This window comes from Suncus etruscus, chromosome 1, assembly GCF_024139225.1.
Source record: "Suncus etruscus isolate mSunEtr1 chromosome 1, mSunEtr1.pri.cur, whole genome shotgun sequence".
NCBI classification, from domain to species: domain Eukaryota; kingdom Metazoa; phylum Chordata; class Mammalia; order Eulipotyphla; family Soricidae; genus Suncus; species Suncus etruscus.
In genome coordinates this window covers 149,759,720-149,778,446 of record NC_064848.1, presented here as the reverse complement: position 1 = coordinate 149,778,446, position 18,727 = coordinate 149,759,720, and the positions used below count along the sequence as shown (strand labels likewise).

At 50.3% G+C, this 18,727-nt stretch overlaps 1 protein-coding gene across 1 annotated transcript; it reads right to left on the bottom strand.

Moving 5' to 3' along the window:
* Positions 1-1,850: 1,850 nt before the first annotated feature.
* Positions 1,851-16,039, bottom strand: ADCK2 (aarF domain containing kinase 2). Its single transcript, XM_049774698.1, has 8 exons — positions 15,011-16,039; positions 12,932-13,078; positions 11,324-11,452; positions 9,358-9,453; positions 8,540-8,764; positions 6,345-6,473; positions 6,103-6,156; positions 1,851-2,208 (listed from the first exon to the last, which is right to left on the bottom strand). Exons 1-8 carry the CDS (start codon positions 15,836-15,838, stop codon positions 2,068-2,070), a joined length of 1,749 nt encoding a protein of 582 aa, XP_049630655.1. The 5' UTR covers positions 15,839-16,039; the 3' UTR covers positions 1,851-2,067.
* Positions 16,040-18,727: the final 2,688 nt, after the last annotated feature.

Below are 18,727 nucleotides of genomic sequence, written 5' to 3'. Positions count from 1 at the left end.
TATATTCTGGATGTGAGCAAGATGTGTCAGTTCTATCCTTAATGTTTGAAGAAGCCCCCAAATTGTTTCCCAGCACGACTAAACTGGCAGACTTTTACTATTGATACTTTATGGCGAGCAGTCAGGTGAAATGCAGGTATTGAGTCACCTGGGCTTGGCACCCAGGAGTTCAAGGCTGAGGAAAAGGCACAATAGAATCTACAATCTCAGAGGGATGGGGGGAGAATCTACAATCTAAAATATTTCAATATATTTATTTTTATATATTTAGTTTTTTATTATATAAATAATAAGTATATTTATTAGACGTTGTGGGAGCTGTCTTGTTTGTGGCGGATTCTGAGGTCTGTGTTGCTCTACATGCACTTCTGTGTGTGTTCGTTGAAACACAGGTTATGATTGTGTTCAGGTTACCACATGCCAGGAGCCAGGGTTATATAAACCTTTTAGTGGTGCTTGCATGCCCAACTACAGTGCAACAGGAATTGCCTGTCGACCTAGACAACAAACAGGATGACTGCCAGGATCACGTTCAGTACACATGGTACTCTGGGGAGTTGACTCGTGACCTACATGCTTGCAAAACAGAGCCTTGACCCATTCTGTTACTCCTCTGGGCCCTTGGTTGCTGGTTTTTAAACCTTGTAAAAAAAGTAAGATAGGCTCATGTCGCGCACACATCCTCTGCTTGAGATTCCATGCTTAATTCTGGCCTGTGTACAGGTATTCTCTCTACTTTGGAGAAGACTATGTTCTTCTTTTTTTGTTTGTTTGTTTTGGGGCCACACCCAGCGGCACCGGGTTACTCCTAGCTCTGTGCTCAGAACTTGCTCCTGGCAGGCTCAGGGGACCCTAAGGGATGCTGAGGCTTGAACCTAGGTCCATTCCAGGTCAGCAGCATACAAGACATATGCCCTTCTGCTGTGCTATCTTTCTGGCCCCCATGTTCCTCTTGAGGAATACACTTTTGGGTGGGGGTGGGGGGGCCACACCCGGCATTGCTCAGGGCTTACTCCTGGCTCTGTGCTCAGAAATCGCTCCTGGCAGGCTTGGGGGAATTCAAACTGATGTCCAATCTGTGTTGACTGTGTGCAAGGCAAACGCCCTGCTGCTGCTGTGCTATTGCTCTGACCCCAAGTGCAATACTCTCTCCTTCCCCCTTCCTCAAAAACTCCAAATAAATCTGTTATTATTTCAACTAAATTTTCAGAAAAATATAAATTAAAACTTATCAAGACTTTGGGGGCCAGAGAGATAGCATGGAGGTAAGGCATTTGCCTTGCATGCAGAAGGTTGGTGGTTTGAATCCTAGCATCCCATATGGTCCCCCGAGCCTGCCAGGAGCAATTTCTGAGCACAGAGCCAGGAGTAATCCCTGAGCGCTGCCAGGTGTGACCCAAAAACAACAAAAAAGAGCCAGAGAGATAGCATGGAGGTAAGGGTTTGCCTTGCATGCAGAAGGATGATGGTTCGAATCTCAGCATACCATATGGTCCCCTTGAGCCTGCCAGGAGTAACCCCTGAGTGTGCTGGGTGTGACCCAAACAAAAATACCAAGAAAATGGGGCTGGAGCAGTGGTGCAAGCCATAGGCATTTGCCTTGCATGCACTAACCTAGGACAGACCGCAATTCCATCCCCTGGTGTCCCATATGATCCCCCAAGCCAGGAGTGATTTCTAAGTTCATAGCCAGGAGTAACCCCTGAACGTGGCCAGATGTGGCCCAAAAACAAACAAACAAAAAAGCAAGCACTTAACCACTGTACAATCTGTGATCTCTACATACATAATCGAAATATCAGTCTGAGAAGTAGCCACAGCATCCATCATTTTAGTAAAGGACCAGCAAAGAAAGAAGAAAACAAAATAAGTTTATTCTTTCTGAATTGAACTAGTGTGCCCTTGGCCCTAGACCCAGTGTCCAGGACTGGATAGATATTATTCCCTCTCTTTCCATCCCCACGTAGCCTGAAGCTTTTCAGATTCTGACACAAATACTTATGAAAAGCAAAGGGACACCTTCCACACACCCGAGTTTGCCAATGTCCCAGTAGCATGGGGCTCCAATCAGGAGTTGGAGGCCAATCCTTTGAGTAAGAAGGGTTTAGCAGCATCCATGATGTCCAGTTTGGGATCCAGTGAGCGGCCAAGCCCCTCGAGCACCATGATGGCAAACACGATGGAGGCAAAATTGCTTTCAAGCTTCACCTGCATCAGAAACACAGTGGCTGGCTGTGAGATCTTTGGGTTGGCCATATCACTGCCTATGTGGTTATCAACACTGTCCTAACAGTCCCGCCCTTTCCATCTTTTCCCCATCAATACTCTCCAAGTTCCATCTACTAGAAATATATAGGAGAGATATAAGGCATGCAATATGAACTCTGTGGCAGTGCTTATGGGTTACTCCTGGTGGTGCTCAGAGGACCATATTGGATGTAGGGAATGGATCCCAGGTCAGCCAAGTTTCTTCAATCTCTCCAGACCTGCACTATGAAGCCTTCTAGTTCTGTGTATGTGAAGAACTTAAAAATAAGCAATGGTGGGGCCGGGAAGGTGGCGCTAGAGGTAAGGTGTCTGCCTTACAAGCGCTAGCCTTGGACGGACCACGTTCGATCCCCCAGTGTCCCATATGGTCTCCCCAAGCCAGGAGCGATTTCTGAGCTCATAGCCAGGAGTAACCCCTGAGCGTCAAACGGGTGTGGCCCAAAAAAAAAAAAAATAAGCAATGGGGGCCGGAGAGATAGCATGGAGGTAAAGTATTTGCCTTGCACGCAGAAGGACAGTGGTTCGAATCCCGGCATCCCAGATGGTCCCCCGAGCCTGCCAGGAGCGATTTCTGAACGCAGAGCCAGGATTAACTCCTGAGTGCCACCGGGTATAGCCCAAAAAACAAAAAAACAAACAAACAAAAAAAATACTGGATGGGGCCAGAGAGATAGCATGGAGTACAGCATTTGTCTTGCATGCTGAAGGATGATGGTGGTTCGAATCCCGGCATCCCATATGGTCTTCCAAGCCTGCCAGGAGCGATTTCTGAGCATAGAGCCAGGAGTAGCCCCTGAGCACTGCCAGGAGTGACAAAAGAAAATAAAAAGCAATGGATAGTAGACAGACAATCAAATCTTAAGACTCATTCTGAAGGAGTTGTAATGCTACCTTGCCTTTTTATTATACTTGTTTGTGATAATAGGAGTCAAACCCAATTCTTGTCCTTACAAAAGGAATCCACACCCCCTCCACCAGCATGGTTTGTGCTTCTGGTTTTGGGGGGGGGGGTAACAGTTGGGCTATACCCCATAGTACTAGGAGGCTGGCTATTCCTGGCTCAGTGATCCGGGGACCATATGTGGTTCTGGGTATGGGGCCAGCCACGTATTAGGCAATGCTATACTATCACCAGGCCCACCAGGAGCCTTTTAAGTGACTGCTAGAGCCAGAATGAACAGTAGAGCAGATAAGGCGCCTGCTTTGCATACAGCCTACCCAAATTCTATAGCCTGCAACCCATATGGTCCTCTGATCACCACCAAGAGTGATTGCTGAATGCAGAGTCAGTAATAACCCTGGAGCATCACTGGGTGTGACCAAAAAAAAAAAAAAAAAAAGCCAGCTGATGTTGGTCAGACATGACTGGAATCAGGTTAATAGTAATGCTAATTCACAAGAGATCACATAGTCCTCAGAACTAGACCTTCTCTGCTTTCTAGGGAAGAAACTAAAATTCATGGTGGTTGTTACTTACAGCTACTGGAGGAGGAAGCATACAGCCACAATGTGAGCCTTAGAAAAATAATGTTTGGGCTCGGAGAGATAGCACACCGGTAAGGCATTTGCCTTGCATACAGAAGGACCGTGGTTCTAATCCCGACATCCCATATGGTCCCCCAAGTCTGCTTGGGGCGATTTCTGAGCATAGAGCCAGAGTAGGCCCTGAGCACTGCCAGGCGTGACCCAAAAATGTAAAAAAAAAAAAAAAAAAGAAAAAAAGAAAAATAATGTTTTGGAGCCAGAGAGCTAGTTCAGTGGGTAGGGCTCTTGTCTTACATGCTGCAAACCCAGGTTCAATCCCCTGCATTCCATATGGTCCCCTGAGCCCCACCATGTTTAATTCCTGAGCATTGCAAGAGATGACCCAAAAACAACAAACAAGTACTCTGTTTCTCAAGTGGATGAGGATGAGGACAGAGGTAGGTCCAAGTGGAACCCATGTGCCATCAGCATCTACCTGTTGACTGGCACTGGTGCTGGCCTTCGAGACAGTTGAGCTGTCTGCCTGAACTGAATGCTAAAGTGACAGCAGGGCGGAGATCAAGGCAGCTCCCTGGGCAAGGCTGTGATCTCTGTTAGTACAATCTCATTTATGAGCTTGAGGTCCACACCTCCTCCACTAACACTGAACTCTTAGGGAGGTGTGTCCAGTCCTGTTCCTGCCAGGCCCATTCCCTCAGAGTTATTTCAGCCTTCCCAATCCCCAGGTGTTGGGCTAGATAGATATACAGGGAATAAAGTGCTATCCTTGCCTCCAGCAGACCCAGGGTTTAATCCCTGACACTATATAAGGCTCCCTGAGCACCACCAGGTATGACCCCTAATCCAGAAGCCAAAGAAAGTATCACCAGTCCTGCAAGCAAAACAGGAAAGGCTAAGTGGAGCCATTTCCACATCTCTAGAGATAAGTTCTGCAGCTGAGATTCCCAGGACCTTGGTCTGATGGGCTCACAGGCACAACTGTGGGGCCTGGGAGATGACCCAATGGGCTTTGTATGTCAGAGCCCCTATGCCCCCATACAACCACAGCGTCTCCCCAGGTACCTCTAGGAGTAGCCCTAACCACTACTAAGTGTGACCCCAAAAACCAAATCACCAATTAGAAGTCGGGATAAGAAAGTGTCTTGGGGAGAGATAGCATGGAGGTAAAGCGTTTGCCTTTCATGCAGGAGGTCATCGGTTCGAATCCCGGCGTCCCATATGGTCCCCCGTGCCTGCCAGGAGCAATTTCTGAGCCTGGAGCCAGGAATAACCCCTGAGCACTGCCTGGTGTGACCCAAAAACCAAAAATAAATAAATAAATAAATAAATAAATAAATAAATAAATAAAAAAAAAAGAAAGTGTCTTGGGGCCGGGCAGTGGCGCTGGAGGTAAGGTGCCTGCCTTGCCTGCGCTAGCCTAGGACGAACCGCGGTTCGATCCCCTGGCGTCCCATATAGTCCCCCAAGAAGCCAGGAGCGACTTCTGAGCGCATAGCCAGGAGTAACCCCTGAGCGTCACAGGGTGTGGCCCAAAAACCAAAAAAAAAAAAAAAAAAAAGTGTCTCAATGGTAGGGTGTGGTTATCCCCTCCTCCAACTTTTGCTTATCCCACCTGAATGATCAGAACCACCCGCACCTGAAAGGGGTGGGAAGAGGAGTCTGCCTGGAGGGGATAAGAGAGAGAAGCAGCAAAGAAGCAAGGACAACAGCTGAAAGGGAGAATAAGGGTGAGAGAGCCAGAGAAGGAGCAGAGAAGTGGCTGCTTTGGAAAGACTTAGCATAGAAGCCATGTAAGGAAAAGTATATGACAGTTAGGGCCTTGGAACAAAGCAAGCTGACTCCAAAGAAACTCTATCTGTGAAATTATTTTGCTACTACTACCCTTCTCCAGACCGGTCCACTGAAGGGGCAAGAGGTGCCAAGCCAAGGAAGGCCTCACCCCAACACTAGGACTCTAGACTTTATATACATATATTTTGTTTGTTTGTTTGTTTTTTGTTTTGGGGGCCACACCCGGTGACGCTCAGGGGTTACCCTGGCTATATGCTCAGAGATCGCTCCTGGCTTGGGGGACCATAGGGGACACCAGGGGATCAAAACGCTGTCCGTCCTAGGCTAGCGCTTGCAAGGCAGACGCCTTACCTCTAGCATCACCTCTCTGTCCCCTAGACTTTATATTTTATATTAAAACAACAATAGAACACTGGCATGAAGACCTGGGTTCAATCACTGGCAATACCAAAAACAACCCAGAAATTGCCACTTGACAAGCACCTCTCACCAGCACCCAACTGCTTCCTCAAAGTCCTCCCAGCCTGCTGGGGTCTGGGGGAGCTCCTGGCACCTCACCTTGTGAGTCATCAGCAGCTTAAAGACACTGGACAGAAGAGTGGAGACTTGGAGCTGGAAGAGAATGTAAGCTGCATGGTGAACCAGAAACAGCAATCCCCATTCGCCAGCGTGTTCCCCTGCCAGCCCTAACATATGCATACCCAAAATTAATTTAAAACTCAGCACCTTGGAAACCTTGGGCCAAGCATGGGTTCTGATGAGAAAAGCAGACACTTGTCTGGCTCTGGTGGTCTACTCACCTTTTCCAGAGTGATGGTCTTCTCTCTGGCCTGGGTCACTAGAGTAGCCATCTCTGCCTTAAAGCTCTCCACGTCCCTGCAATCATTGGCCTGGGCGTGATGTAAGATGAGCTCTGCCACCTTCTGGCCCTGAGAGATCCCAAAGAAAAGAGACCTGAGTGTTCGGGATATACTTGCCTGCAGGCATCAGTCCTGGGATTCAGACCTCAGCACTGAAAAAATGGAAGGGAAGGAGGGAGAAAGTGTTAGAGGCATAAAGACCTAATTCTAGATGTAATGAGGCTAGAGACAGCTCATGGGATGCAGCACAGGCCTTGCAAGCAGGAGTTCTGAATTCAATCTCTGCATCACTGGCAGAGCACTGTGGGGAATAACTAGTGAAGGCAGAACCATGAGTTGTCCCCAAACAAAAGTAGATCGTCCAAATTCTATTGCTTCAGCCTTGCTACTGACCCACCTATTTCCATGTGGTCAGGTGGCGTTGAACCCAGCCACCTTCCTGCCACATCTCCCAACTAGGCAGAAGCCAGGCCAGTGTGTGTAGCTCAGGCTCCAGCAGCTCAAGCTCCCGATGTCCCCAGCCTGCTCTCTGGCCCACCGGCACTCTCCTGGGTTCTCCTGCCTGATTTCTTGGCAACCCCCAAACTCTCCACTCCAGTCTTCCTCCCGGAGGCAACCAACATGCACTTGCACACTATTTTGGCCCAAGCTGCCTTGGGTTTGGCCTCTCAGAAGCAAGGGTCTCTGGAGCAAGACTCTCTGGAGCAAGGGTCCCCTGAATCTGGCCTCTTAATGATGCCATTGGCATTTTCACTGGCCTTCTCTATCCCAGGGTCTTTCTTTTCTTCATTTTTTTCTTTTCCTTTTTCTTTCTTTCTTTTCTTTTCTTTCAGTTTTTTGGATCATGCCCAGCAGCACTCAGTTACTCCTGGCTCTGTGATCAGAGATTACTCCTGGCAGGCTCAGGGGACCACATGGAATGCCAGGGATCATACCTAGGTTGGCCACATGCTAGGCAAATGCCCTACCTGCTGTGCTATTGCTTCGGTCACCCAGGGTCTTTCTTGCTGAAGAACTGAAGCAGAGGGACTTGGGGGTCAAACTCAGGGCCTCACAGATGCAAGGACAGAACTCAGAAACTGAATCCACTCTGTATGTCTGTATGGGGCTTGAGTGTGAGAGATTCTTCTTTGTCCCTCTGGATACATTCCTCAGTGTTAGTTCTACATAGCACTTTCCTAAATCCCTTCCTCTAGAACTTAACTTTCAAGCAGCAGAGCCCATCAGAGTCAGGGGTGAATATTCCAAACCTCACATACTCCACTCCATGATGCCTGTAGGCCTTATGTCCCAGAGGCTAATGTCCATACTGCCCAGCAGCTTGGCCCAGGGAGCAGAGGCTGCTCAACACATTTGGTGTACAGAGGTCTGGGTTCCATACCCAGCACCACATGGTCCTCTGAGTAGTGCTGGGATAGCCCCAAGACAAGGATAGGCCCAAAAATAAAAGCAGGGTCAGAGTGATAGCACAGTGGTAGGACATATGGTCCCCTGAGCCTGTCAGGAGTGATTTCTGAGTGCAGAGCCAGGAGTTACCCCTGAGCGTCTCCAGGTGTGGCCCCCAGAACACACACACACACACACACACACACACACACACACACAGGCAGAAACGGGCCAAAAAGAAGAACTTAACAGATTATACCCAGTACTGCACATGGTCCCCCAGCATCGCCTGGGGTGATTCCTGAGAACCACCAAAAAAACATGAAAAACAAAAACCATTGTTTGCCTACGAGCCACAACAGCACCAGTAAAGAGATTCTTTTCAGGGCCTGGAGAGATAGCACAGCGGTGTTTGCCTTGCAAGCAGCCGATCCAGGACCAAAGGTGGTTGGTTCGAATCCCGGTGTCCTATATGGTCCTCCATGCCTGCCAGGAGCTATTTCTAAGCAGACAGCCAGGACTGACCCCTGAGCACCGCCGGGTGTGGCCCAAAAACCAAAAAAAAAAAAAAAAGAGAGAGAGAGAGAGAGAGATTCTTTTCAAGAGGGTCATGCACACACCCCTGCACTGACCATGCCTTCCTCTCCCTGATCCATATGTTCCTCACCACAGTGACTAAAACTCAGGGGCCCCAAACTTCCCCACAGGATTCAAAGACTGGCCCTGTCTTCTCAGACTCAGGCTCTCACCTGGCCCAAGGCCACGGCCGTGAAGACTGCCCGTAAGTTGTTCAGGTCAGTAGCCTGCAGTTGAGCCACGATGCCTGCATCCAGCAACACCAGGCGCAATGGGTGTGAGGTGGGTGTGGCCGGAGGCTGCAGCAGGGGCCCTTGGCTTGCAGAAGAGCCATCAGCACCCTGGACCAGGATGTTCCCGGGGTGAAGGTCGGCATGAACAAAGTTGTCCACAAATATCTGCAAAGAGATGGGCAGACCTCAGTGCGGAGTTGCAGGCTACAATTGCAGTCAGGATTGCAGGCCCAGTAAAGGGGAGCAGTGACAGAGTGACAGTGGTAGAGAAATTTGTTTCAGGGCACTCCATGGCCAGAATATCTGCTCCACATGCAGGAGACTCGGTTTCCATACCCAGGTAGATGATTCCAGAACCACAGGATCCTCTGAACACAGCCTACCCCAGAGCAAAACAAAAAGTAAAACAACCTGGGGGCAAAGTGATACTACAGGGGGTAGGAAGCATGTATTATACCTGGCTGACCCAAGTTCAATCCCTGGCACCCAACATGGTCTCCTGAACACCCTCAAGTGTGCTTCCACCCCTGAAAAAAATAAAAGAAAGAAAAAAATAAAAAAAGGAAAAAAGGTGCACAAAGCTGGCGTGCATGCATGGACCCCTAGCACCATCCCCAGAACTGTGCATGGAGCCCTGAGTACCGCAAGGTATGGCCCCCAAACCAAAATGAAAGAGTAAAAGGCAGCCCCCTTGCATGAAAAATGTCCTGATCTTGGCCTTCTGCCACCCTGCTACCTGCCACTATCGCCCCACGCACCATCTTCAGCAGCATGTTGATCCCCAGCTGCGCAATCTTCCTCTTCACAGGTGCCGGGGTCTCAGCCTGCTGGAAGCTAGACACGGGCACGCTCTCCTGCAAGCAAAGGGAGATGACGGTCTTCCTCACCTGTGCCCATCTCACTCCGCATCCCGTAGGCCAGGGGTCTCAAACTCTCGGCCTTCCGTACAACATTTTGTGGCCCTGCCCTAGAGGAACCTTTTTTTTGTTTTGTTTTGTTTTGTTTTAGTTGTTTGGGTCACCACCACCCAATGTTCAAGGCTTACTACTGACTTTGCAATCAAGGATCACCCCGACTTTGCCTCCTGCGGCCCCCAGGTAAATTGAGTTTGAGACCTCTGCCATAGGCAAACGTGGCCCGAAGGCCTGCTCATCCCTTAGAGGCCCAATGAACCTGTTTCCTAAGCACATACCTCTCCTGATTCCCTTTTTAAAGGGAAACACACACACACACACACACACACACACACACACACACACATACACACACTGGCTCTGCCACCCGCAGTTTATTGATTTGTAATATCCTGCAAACACAGGACAAACACAGATCATTGAGAACGGAGAACAGATCACATCAATTTGGGGCTCACAGTGGTAGAGAATGTGCAAGGCCCAGGGTCTCATCCCTGGCACCACATCACACACACACACACACACACACACACACACACACACACACACACACACACACACGCACACCACAGCTCTGTCTTGTGTGGCCCCCAAACACAAAAAGAATAATGCTACAGGGACCACCGGACAGCATGAGCACTTACACTGCATACAGGAGCCCAAATTCTATCCCTAACATCATATAAGCCCTGAGCACCATCACCACCTCCAAGATGTGGCTCAAAAAGAAAAACAATGGGGGCCGGAGAGATAGTATGGAGGTAGGGCATGCAGAAGGACGGTGGTTCAAATCCCAGCTTCCCATATGGTCCCCAGAGCCTGCCAGGAGCGATTTCTGAGCATAGAGCCAGGAGTAACCCCTCTCCCCAAAAAAAACAAAAACAAAGAAAAACAATGGGGCTGGAGCTGCAGGATAACAGGTAAGGCACTTACCTTGCATGTGGCAGACCCAGGTTCAGTGCCCAGCATCCCACATGGTCCCTGAGCACTGCCAGGGGTGATTCCTGAGTGCAGAGCTAGGAGCAAGTTCTGAGGATCACTAGATGTGCCTCGCTACCGCAAAAATATAAAAATGTAGGCCAAGAGTGTAGCTTTAAGGGTTGAGTACTTGCCTTGCATATATGAAATCATGGGTTCAATTCCCAGTACCATAAAAAAAAAAAAAAGCTTATCTTCATTTTTTGTTTGTTTTGTTTTTGGGTCATAAGCTTATCTTCATTTTTTGTTTGTTTTGTTTTTGGGTCATACCCGGTGGCACTCAGGGGTTACTCCTGGCTCTGTGCTCAGAAATCACTCCTGGCAGGCTTAGGGGACCATATGGGATGCGGGATTCGAACCACCATCATTCTGCAAGCAAGGCAAACGTCCTACATCCATGCTATCTCTCCGGCCTCAGGTTGGCTTATTTTTATTTGGGGGCCCCCTAGTTGTGTATAGTTGGGGGACTCCCTGCTCACTGCTGCCTGGGTCAGTGTGATGAGATGCCAGGGAAAGCCAGGGCCTCACACATACCTGGCAAGTGCTCTGGGATAGAACACACCCATAGTTCCTGGGCAAGTTCAACTGTTTGACATTTTTGGCAAACAGAAATCTAGAAACTTTAAGACCTTTGCTCAAGGTCACACACTGCTCTTTTCTCTGAGCAGCCCTGGATCTCCTTTTAATGTTCAGTGAATCACTGTGTAGTGGAACTCAGACAGGCACAGTCACCCCAATGGCAGGACAGACTCGGAAGTCTCGGGCTTCCTCCCCTACCCCCCACCTTCAAAGGATGCAGAAGCTCCCAGGAAGGGGCCTGACCCTTACTTACTTCGTACGTTTCCACCAAGACGTCGCTGGTGACAAAAGGCCGCAGTGGGGTGGGGAACCTGACGGAATTCACATTCAGGAAGTTACACTGGAAATGTTCTAGATTTCGAGCCTCATAGCGCAGGTCAATCTGTGGGGAAATAAATGGAGGAAAAAAATGGAGGCAATGGACGAGAGTAGAACCACTGGCTTGTCCCTCCCCGGTTTTCTGGGTGGCACTTTATGACTAAGGGGCTCCCAGAAGTACTGAATGGCCACAGGAGTACTCTAAAAAATAGGCCTTAAATCTCCTGGGAGGGCTAAAAATTTTAACTCTTCCAACTTGTCCAACCTTTGCCAACTCTACTTTTTCCTACAGACTCTTGGATGACAAGCATTGTATACCAGAGCTATACCACCTGGCCCAAGTTCTTTTTTTTTTTTTTTTATACACCTGGCAGAGCTCAGTGGGTTACTCCTAGCTTCTCTCAGAAGTCACTCCTGGCAGGCTCGGGGTACTATAAGGGATGCCTGGTATCAAACCCAGGTTCGTCCAGGGTTGGACATATGCAAGGCAAATGTCCCATCCCTAGGTGGGGCAGTAAATTACTATCTGCATTTGGGGTGGGGTAGGGGAAACTGGGTTGTTAGGAACTTAGCACTCAGGGATCACTCCTGGTAGTACTTGGGGGACCATATGTACCTAGGTATCCTAACTACCTAGAGTGGAATCCAGTTGGTCATGTGCAAGGCAAGCACTTTCTCCTCTATTTGGTCTCTCTTTTATTTTTATTTTCCCCAAATGCCGCTGTGCTAACTCTCCAGCCATTATCCTAGTTTTCTCTCCTGAATTTGAACCAAAAGGCAAACAATCCTGGCCCCATCCTTGTACAATCCCTGGGTGGGGTGAGGGGGGGGGGAGCACTTGCCTCTCCTGGACTGGTAAAGTTAACATTTTCCCTAATCATAAATCTGGCCTCAGGCCTTATGCTCACAGAAGACTAGGAAATAAAAAGCAGATGGTCAAATATATACCTAAACAGATGGTCAAATATAGACCCTGAAAGTTCTTAAACACAGCTAAATAAGAGTAACAGATGTCAATCTTAGAGTCACAAATGGGCCTTACATTAATAAGGCCTCTGGGATACATATGGGAATCCTCTGATCCTTAGTTAGCTAAGTCCCATTTTTCCTAGAAAAACAATACAAAATGAGCTAGTCTTTATATTGTGCTAGATTAAGTTTCTTCCCAACTTGAAAGATTTTTTCTTTTCAGTAAGCTTCCATCTTTTCAACTCCAAGTCTGAGTACAGATCCACCCTCACCACTCCTGTCTCACTAGCGTGGCCCTCTTTCTTTAGGACACAGTGAATCTAGGTGACATGTGGGAGGAAAGGGATCTCTGAGTGCCTGGAATGGGGGGGGGGGGTCCTCTGACCAGTTAAATCATCTCAGTGCCCAAGTCACCAAGCTCTGGGAGCTATTACATCAGCTTACTTGCATTCATGCACCAGAATTGCCAGAGTAAACTGGGCAAATTCTCACTCACTCAGCATCTACATAGCAGCTGCTACTAACAAGAAGTGTTTTTGTTAGGTGTTATTACCAGCTGAGGGAAGGACTTTACCTGCTGGACCATGAGCTTCTCAAATTCATCCACGATCTCGGGCAAGCTAAGCCACTTGACTCCAGGCAAAAGACCAAGGACTCGGCTGCCCATCTTCATCAGCTGCAGGTCCATCTGCACCTGAGAGATCAGGCCGGGATGCAGCACCTGCCAGGAAGAGGAACAGTGAAGCCTAGAGAGAGGGCACAGGGTTGCTACCCCAAGAACCACCAGAGGTGACCCTGAAAATAAAAATAAAAGAGAGACCAAATAGAGGAGAAAGTGCTTGCCTTGCACATGACCAACTGGATTCCACTCTAAGTAGTTAGGATACCTAGGTACATATGGTCCCCCAAGTACTACCAGGAGTGATCCCTGAGTGCTAAGTTCCTAACAACCCAGTTTCCCCTACCCCACCCCAAATGCAGATAGTAATAGCTCCTTTACTGTTAAGTTACACCTTACTTTACCTCAAATAAAGATCATCCATGGTTCCTTTGTATGTTTGTTTACAACTTGGATTTACCCCAAAACAGAGATTGTCTTGCTTATAAACCTGGGTGGGACCTATACTGTCCTTACTGCCCCACCTAGGGGTGGGCTCTGTACTTAATAAAAAAGGCAGTTCTGGTAGGCAGCTTGTTCTCCATAGGATATAGAAGACTGCCAGATTACACGTGTTTCACCCTTAGCCTGATTTGGAGTATTTCATGCACAATCATGATTCAGACAGACGTTCACCTGGGCTTGGAGATATGGTGCTCGTGGGGTAATTTTACACTCCACCCACATTTTCTTTGTGTTCCTTTGGAATTTTTGGTTTGTGTTTTGGATTTTGGTCCTACCCAGCAGAGCTGAAAGCTACCCATGATTGATACTCAAGAGGTCCCTCCTGGATGCTTAGGAGACCATGTAGCGCCAGGAACTGAATTTGGGGCTCCCATACGCAAAGAATACACACCAGCCTTCTACCTAAATGCTTTAAAATAAAATGAGGCATGACAAAGAAAAAGAAATGGCCTGCCTGGAAGGCAAGGGATAACAGCGCTGCGCCCAGCCCGCAGAAGGCAGGAATGATCAGGGCGCCCAGCCCGCAGAAGGCAGGAATGATCAGGACACTCTGACAGTGAAGCCCAGAGAAGCCTGGGTACACTGTGTCTCCTTCATCAGCTCTGTTTCAGGTCTAGAGCAGGAAACCATGGTTTTTCCAAGGGAAGGAACTTCAGGAGTACCTACTACTTGTCTCTACTAGATCCCCCAGAGTTGTGCTAAGTGGACAGAGAAAAGGGGTGAGAAATAGTTGAGCCTTATAGGGATTGTCTGGGTGTGACCAGAGGAAAAAAGCATCCCTGGGACCAGAGAGATAGCATGGAGGTAAGGCATTTGCCTTGCATGCAGAAGGACAGTGGTTCGAATTCCGGCATCCATATGGTTCCCTGAGCCTGTCAGGAGTGATTTCCGAGTGTAGAGCCAGGAGTAACTCCTGAGTGCCGCTGGCTGTGACCCAAAAACAAACAAAAAAAAAGCATCCCTATTCACCCTCCCCAAATGGCTGAAACCAAGTAAGGCTCCCTATCCGACCTAACCCAGACTGATTAACCTCCCAGAAGCAAATCAGCTAACCCACACCTTCCTTTTTTTATTTGTTTGTTTGGGGGAAACACCTAGTAGTGTTCAGAGTTTACTCCTGGGTTCTGCACTCAGGGGTTACTCCTGACAGGCTTGGGAGACCATCTGGAGTGCTGTGGATTGAACCAACCGGGGTCAGCTGTAGGCAAGACAAGCCCGCCATCTGAAGTACTATTTCGCACACCTCCACACTTTAACACTTGGTATGCATCCATGTCCCCATGAAAGCCAAATAAGAACAACAAAACAGGCTTCTCTTTACAGCTTTCAGGCAGTGGTCAGGCTATCGGGGGACAGAGACACAAGGAAAGAAGTAAAACAGACCGAGGGGCTAGTGTGGAGGTCTTGCGTGTGAAAGCCTACTTAGACCCGGCCCACGCACACACAGTCAGAAGAAGCGGCCCCCAAAGGTTGGCAGAACTGGGCAATGCAGGAGGAATGAGGGTTTAGAGAAGACCCCAGAGCACTTACTTTCACTGCCACGGGGATGAGATGGGGCTCCGGGGTCCGAGAAGTAACTTCATTGGGTCGGGCAGGCTCAGCCAGAGGAAGGAGCAGGCTTTCTAGAAAGTTCCAGTCAGCCAGGCTTCCTTGCGGTCCCCACCGGCTCCCGTGGAGACAGCTTCGCTCCAGGAGGCCGGGGTCTGCGTGCGCCTTGTACACCTGAGCCACGCAGCCGGAGCCCACCGGCTCCAGCTGAGAGAAGCAAAGACTCTTCCCCCAGTGCTCCCCGAAGGCCTGGCGCAAGGCGAGCTCGGTGTGAGCCCAGGGGTGCGGGGTGACCCGCACGTGCAGCTTGGAGAAGCGCGCACAGAAGGCTTCGGAGAAGACGTCTCGCCGCGTGCTGGCCCACTGGCCCAGCTTGATGTAGGTGGGACCTGAGGTCTCGGTGGCCTTCAGGAGCAGGTGGAGCCAGAGGCCCGAGACGCTGGGCGCCAGGTAGGTGAAGGGGTAGAGGACCAGGAGCGGGAAGAACTTCACCAGGAGACCCGCAGCCCGGAGCCCGATGCGGAGGTACCGCAGCAGGCAGCCGGGCCAGGCCCCTCCGGGGAAGGTCCGCTCCAGGGGCCCCTGCCCAGAGGCCGGGTCACTCCAGCTGGCCCTGTGCGGACAGGAGCGCACCAAGCCGCCGTCCCCAAGGTCCCCGGGGGCCCAGATGAGTTTGGGGAAAGTCCCCACCAGCAGCCAGCACAGCCGGTCCCGGCGCGCGCTCCCCAGGGGTCCGGGCACGCAGGGTTCCCTGCGGAGAGGCGCGCGTCTTAGGCACGCCCGGAGCGCCACGCGCCACGGGGTCCCCATCCCCTCGGGGTGCTGTCAGCACCCCACTCGCGCTGCAGCATCGGCGGCCGCCTCGAGGGCGCCACAGACGGGGAGGAAAGGGTGCAGCGGCGCGCTCCGGGAGGGACGCCCGGTTCGGTCTCCGCCCCCGAGGCGGGGCCGCTGGAGTACCCAGTCCCGGCCTACAGTCGCGGTCAGCCGGGGAGCACTTTGCGCAGAGCCGGGGGGCGCTTTCCGCTGAGCCGACCTCAGTCCTGGCGCGGCCAGGGCACCCCCGGGAGCGCCCTGCACACCAGGGCGCACGGGGACGCACGGGCCGGACCCGAAGTGGGCAGTCTTGGGGAGCAATCACTGTGCCCCCGGGCCCACCCGAGTACCCCTGAAGGTCCGGGAAGCTGACCCGCACACTCGGGAGGGACGAGCTGCGATCGCGACCGGCGAAGCGAGGGGCGAAGCGGGGTGCGCGCAGGACCCGAGTGCCTGGGGTCTGAAGTGCCCAGAGGAGCGGAGATCGGGGCGCAGCAGTCTCGGAGCGGCTCCGTGACCTGCGGGGGATCCGGGCGCGCCGGATCGGGGCAAGCGGCGCTGGAGATCCGGGGTCCGGGCGCGCAGGAAGGAGGAATCGAAGCGCCGGGAACCCGGGATCCAGGCGCCCAAGGCCGCTGGGCCGCGTCTTCCGGAGCGCCCCGCCCTTGAGGCTCCTTAAAGCGGCCGCGGCCCTCTGGCTCGTGCTGGCCGGACCCGGGGCCGCCGGGCCGGTTTGCATCTCGCGGAGGGAACTCGAGGAGTCCGGGTTCATTCTTTCACTCCGAGAAAACTTTCTTTTTTATTTTCTTCTTCTTTAGTTTTTGGGTCACACCCGGCGGCGCTCAGGGGTTCCTCCTGGCTCTGCGCTCAGAAGTCGCTCCTAGCAGGCTCAGGCATGCTAGAGATTGATTCCCGGTCTGCAGCAAGCAAGACAAACGCCCTACCGATGTGCTACCGTGTTTCCCCGAAAATAAAACATCCTCCGAAAATAAGACCTACTTACAGGTTTCCTTCTGGGTGAAATATAAGGCATCCCCCGAAAATAAGCCCCCCTCCAGGCTCTTTCTCGGAATGAAAATTAATTTACCAGGCCCCATACCGGAGCCCTTCTCCCTGGCCTGGGGAGTGCTGGGAGGCTTGGCAGGCCCCCAGTCTTCCTTGTCTTTTTCCCCTGACTCCAGGCCTTCCCTGGGTGCCAGCTCAGATGGCCAGAAGTGGGTTCAGGTGGACTCTTAGTGGTCCTCAGGCTTCCCCCCTACCTCTCCCTACACTAATGGAAATGCACTTTGGGAGGAGGGCGGGCCGTTTTAGTATTGGTTTATGTTAGGACAGTCACTGGAATTTTTTTCTCCTTGTTTTCCTATTGATTTTCGTATTGTATGCATATATTTTATATATCCATAACATCCATCTTGTATTGTGACCTTGATACTGCCCTACAAATCTCATTTCTAATATTTTACCACCTCAGTCCCAACCCTTATTTCCCCCTATCTTCTCAGTAGGTGCAGCTCATGACATGAAGCTCACCACATAGAGCGATGAGTGCAGTTAGCGAAATAACTACACTGAAAACTATCATAACAATGTGAATGAATGAGGGAAAAAGAAAGCCTGTCTGGAGTACAGGTGTGGGTGGGGTAGGGATTAGATAGATCTGGGAAATTGATGGTGGGAATCCTGCACTGGTGAAGGGGGGTGTTCTTTACATGACTGTAATCATACAACTGCAATTATATTTGTAATCACGGTGTTTAAATAAAGATAATTTATAAAAAAATTAAAACTGTAAAAAAATAGAAAGAAAATTAATTTACCGTAAACTGGTTGCCAGGGCTGCCCCGACTAGCGTCTGTAGGATTCAGTTTGGTTTGTGTTGGCAGTTACCATACTACCGTACTGTATACAGGTAATAAATGTCCTTTATTTTCATTTAACAATAAATGTGTAATGTATTTTTCTTCATGGAAAAGTAAGACATCCCCTAAAAATAAGACCTAGCGCATCTTTGGGAGCAAAAATTAATATAAGACACTGTCTTATTTTCGAGGAAACAAGGTATCTCTCCAGCCCCTGAGAAAACTTTCAAAGTTGGGGTTGGGCCAAAGTTAGGTTCCGGGGGGGCTCCATTACCTGTACTGAGCTCATTCATCCTATTTTTGGGGTGATGACTCAGGAGGGTAACCCTTGGCAAGTTGGGAGTGCTGCAGGAGTGGCTACCATTTCACAGAATGGTAGATACCACCTTGAAGAATCCAGGAGACATGAGGGCTAGGCACATGGAAACGGCCACTGAGAACCAGGATCTTCGGCTCCCGGCACCAGGACCACACTTCAGCATCATTTGTCTCCAGAAGGCTGAGATGAGTGGGATGCTGCCCAGGGCTGATCATGTTGTAGATGGTAGGTAAACTTGACCCCACCAGAAGAGTGTTGTTTAACTTCTGTCACTTGGCCAATAGTGTTCCTTACCGAGGGCTCCTTACCAAGGGCTGCAGGTGACATGGCTGAAGTGAGAAGCAAGGCAAGCAGCCTCTAAAAGAGCTATCTGACCCCTCAATCCTGGGTGGGCTGGTGGGTCTCCCCAGCTCTAAGTTTACACCAGGCCCACAATGCAGCTGTCTAGGGTCTGAAGTCCACTTGGTCTGCACCATTGAGCTCTCAGGGACGGAGGGGTGGTACTGTGGGTAGCACACTTGCCTTGCACGAGGCCAGCCTGGGTTCAGTGTCTGGCACCACATACACTCCCCCTGAGTACCAGCCTGGTGTGCCCTCCCCCATCCCCATGCTTAAAAAAAAAAAAGGAAAGAAAGAATGAAATTCAGAAGATGAAATAGTGATGTAAAATTTTTTGGGAGGGAGCAGGGATGGACCATTTCCAGT

What these genes read in the sequence shown, in the direction of transcription:
- ADCK2 (XM_049774698.1), bottom strand. Translation starts at nt 15,838, where the DNA reads ATGGGGACCCCGTGGCGCGTGGCGCTCCGGGCGTGCCTAAGACGCGCG. An exon ending in TCATCCCCGTGGCAGTGAAA is followed by an intron (nt 13,079 to 15,010) that starts GTAAGTGCTCTG and finishes TCTTCCTGGCAG; the next exon opens with GTGCTGCATCCCGGCCTGAT. An exon ending in CGGCCGTGGCCTTGGGCCAG is followed by an intron (nt 6,474 to 8,539) that starts GTGAGAGCCTGA and finishes GGGATCTCTCAG; the next exon opens with GGCCAGAAGGTGGCAGAGCT.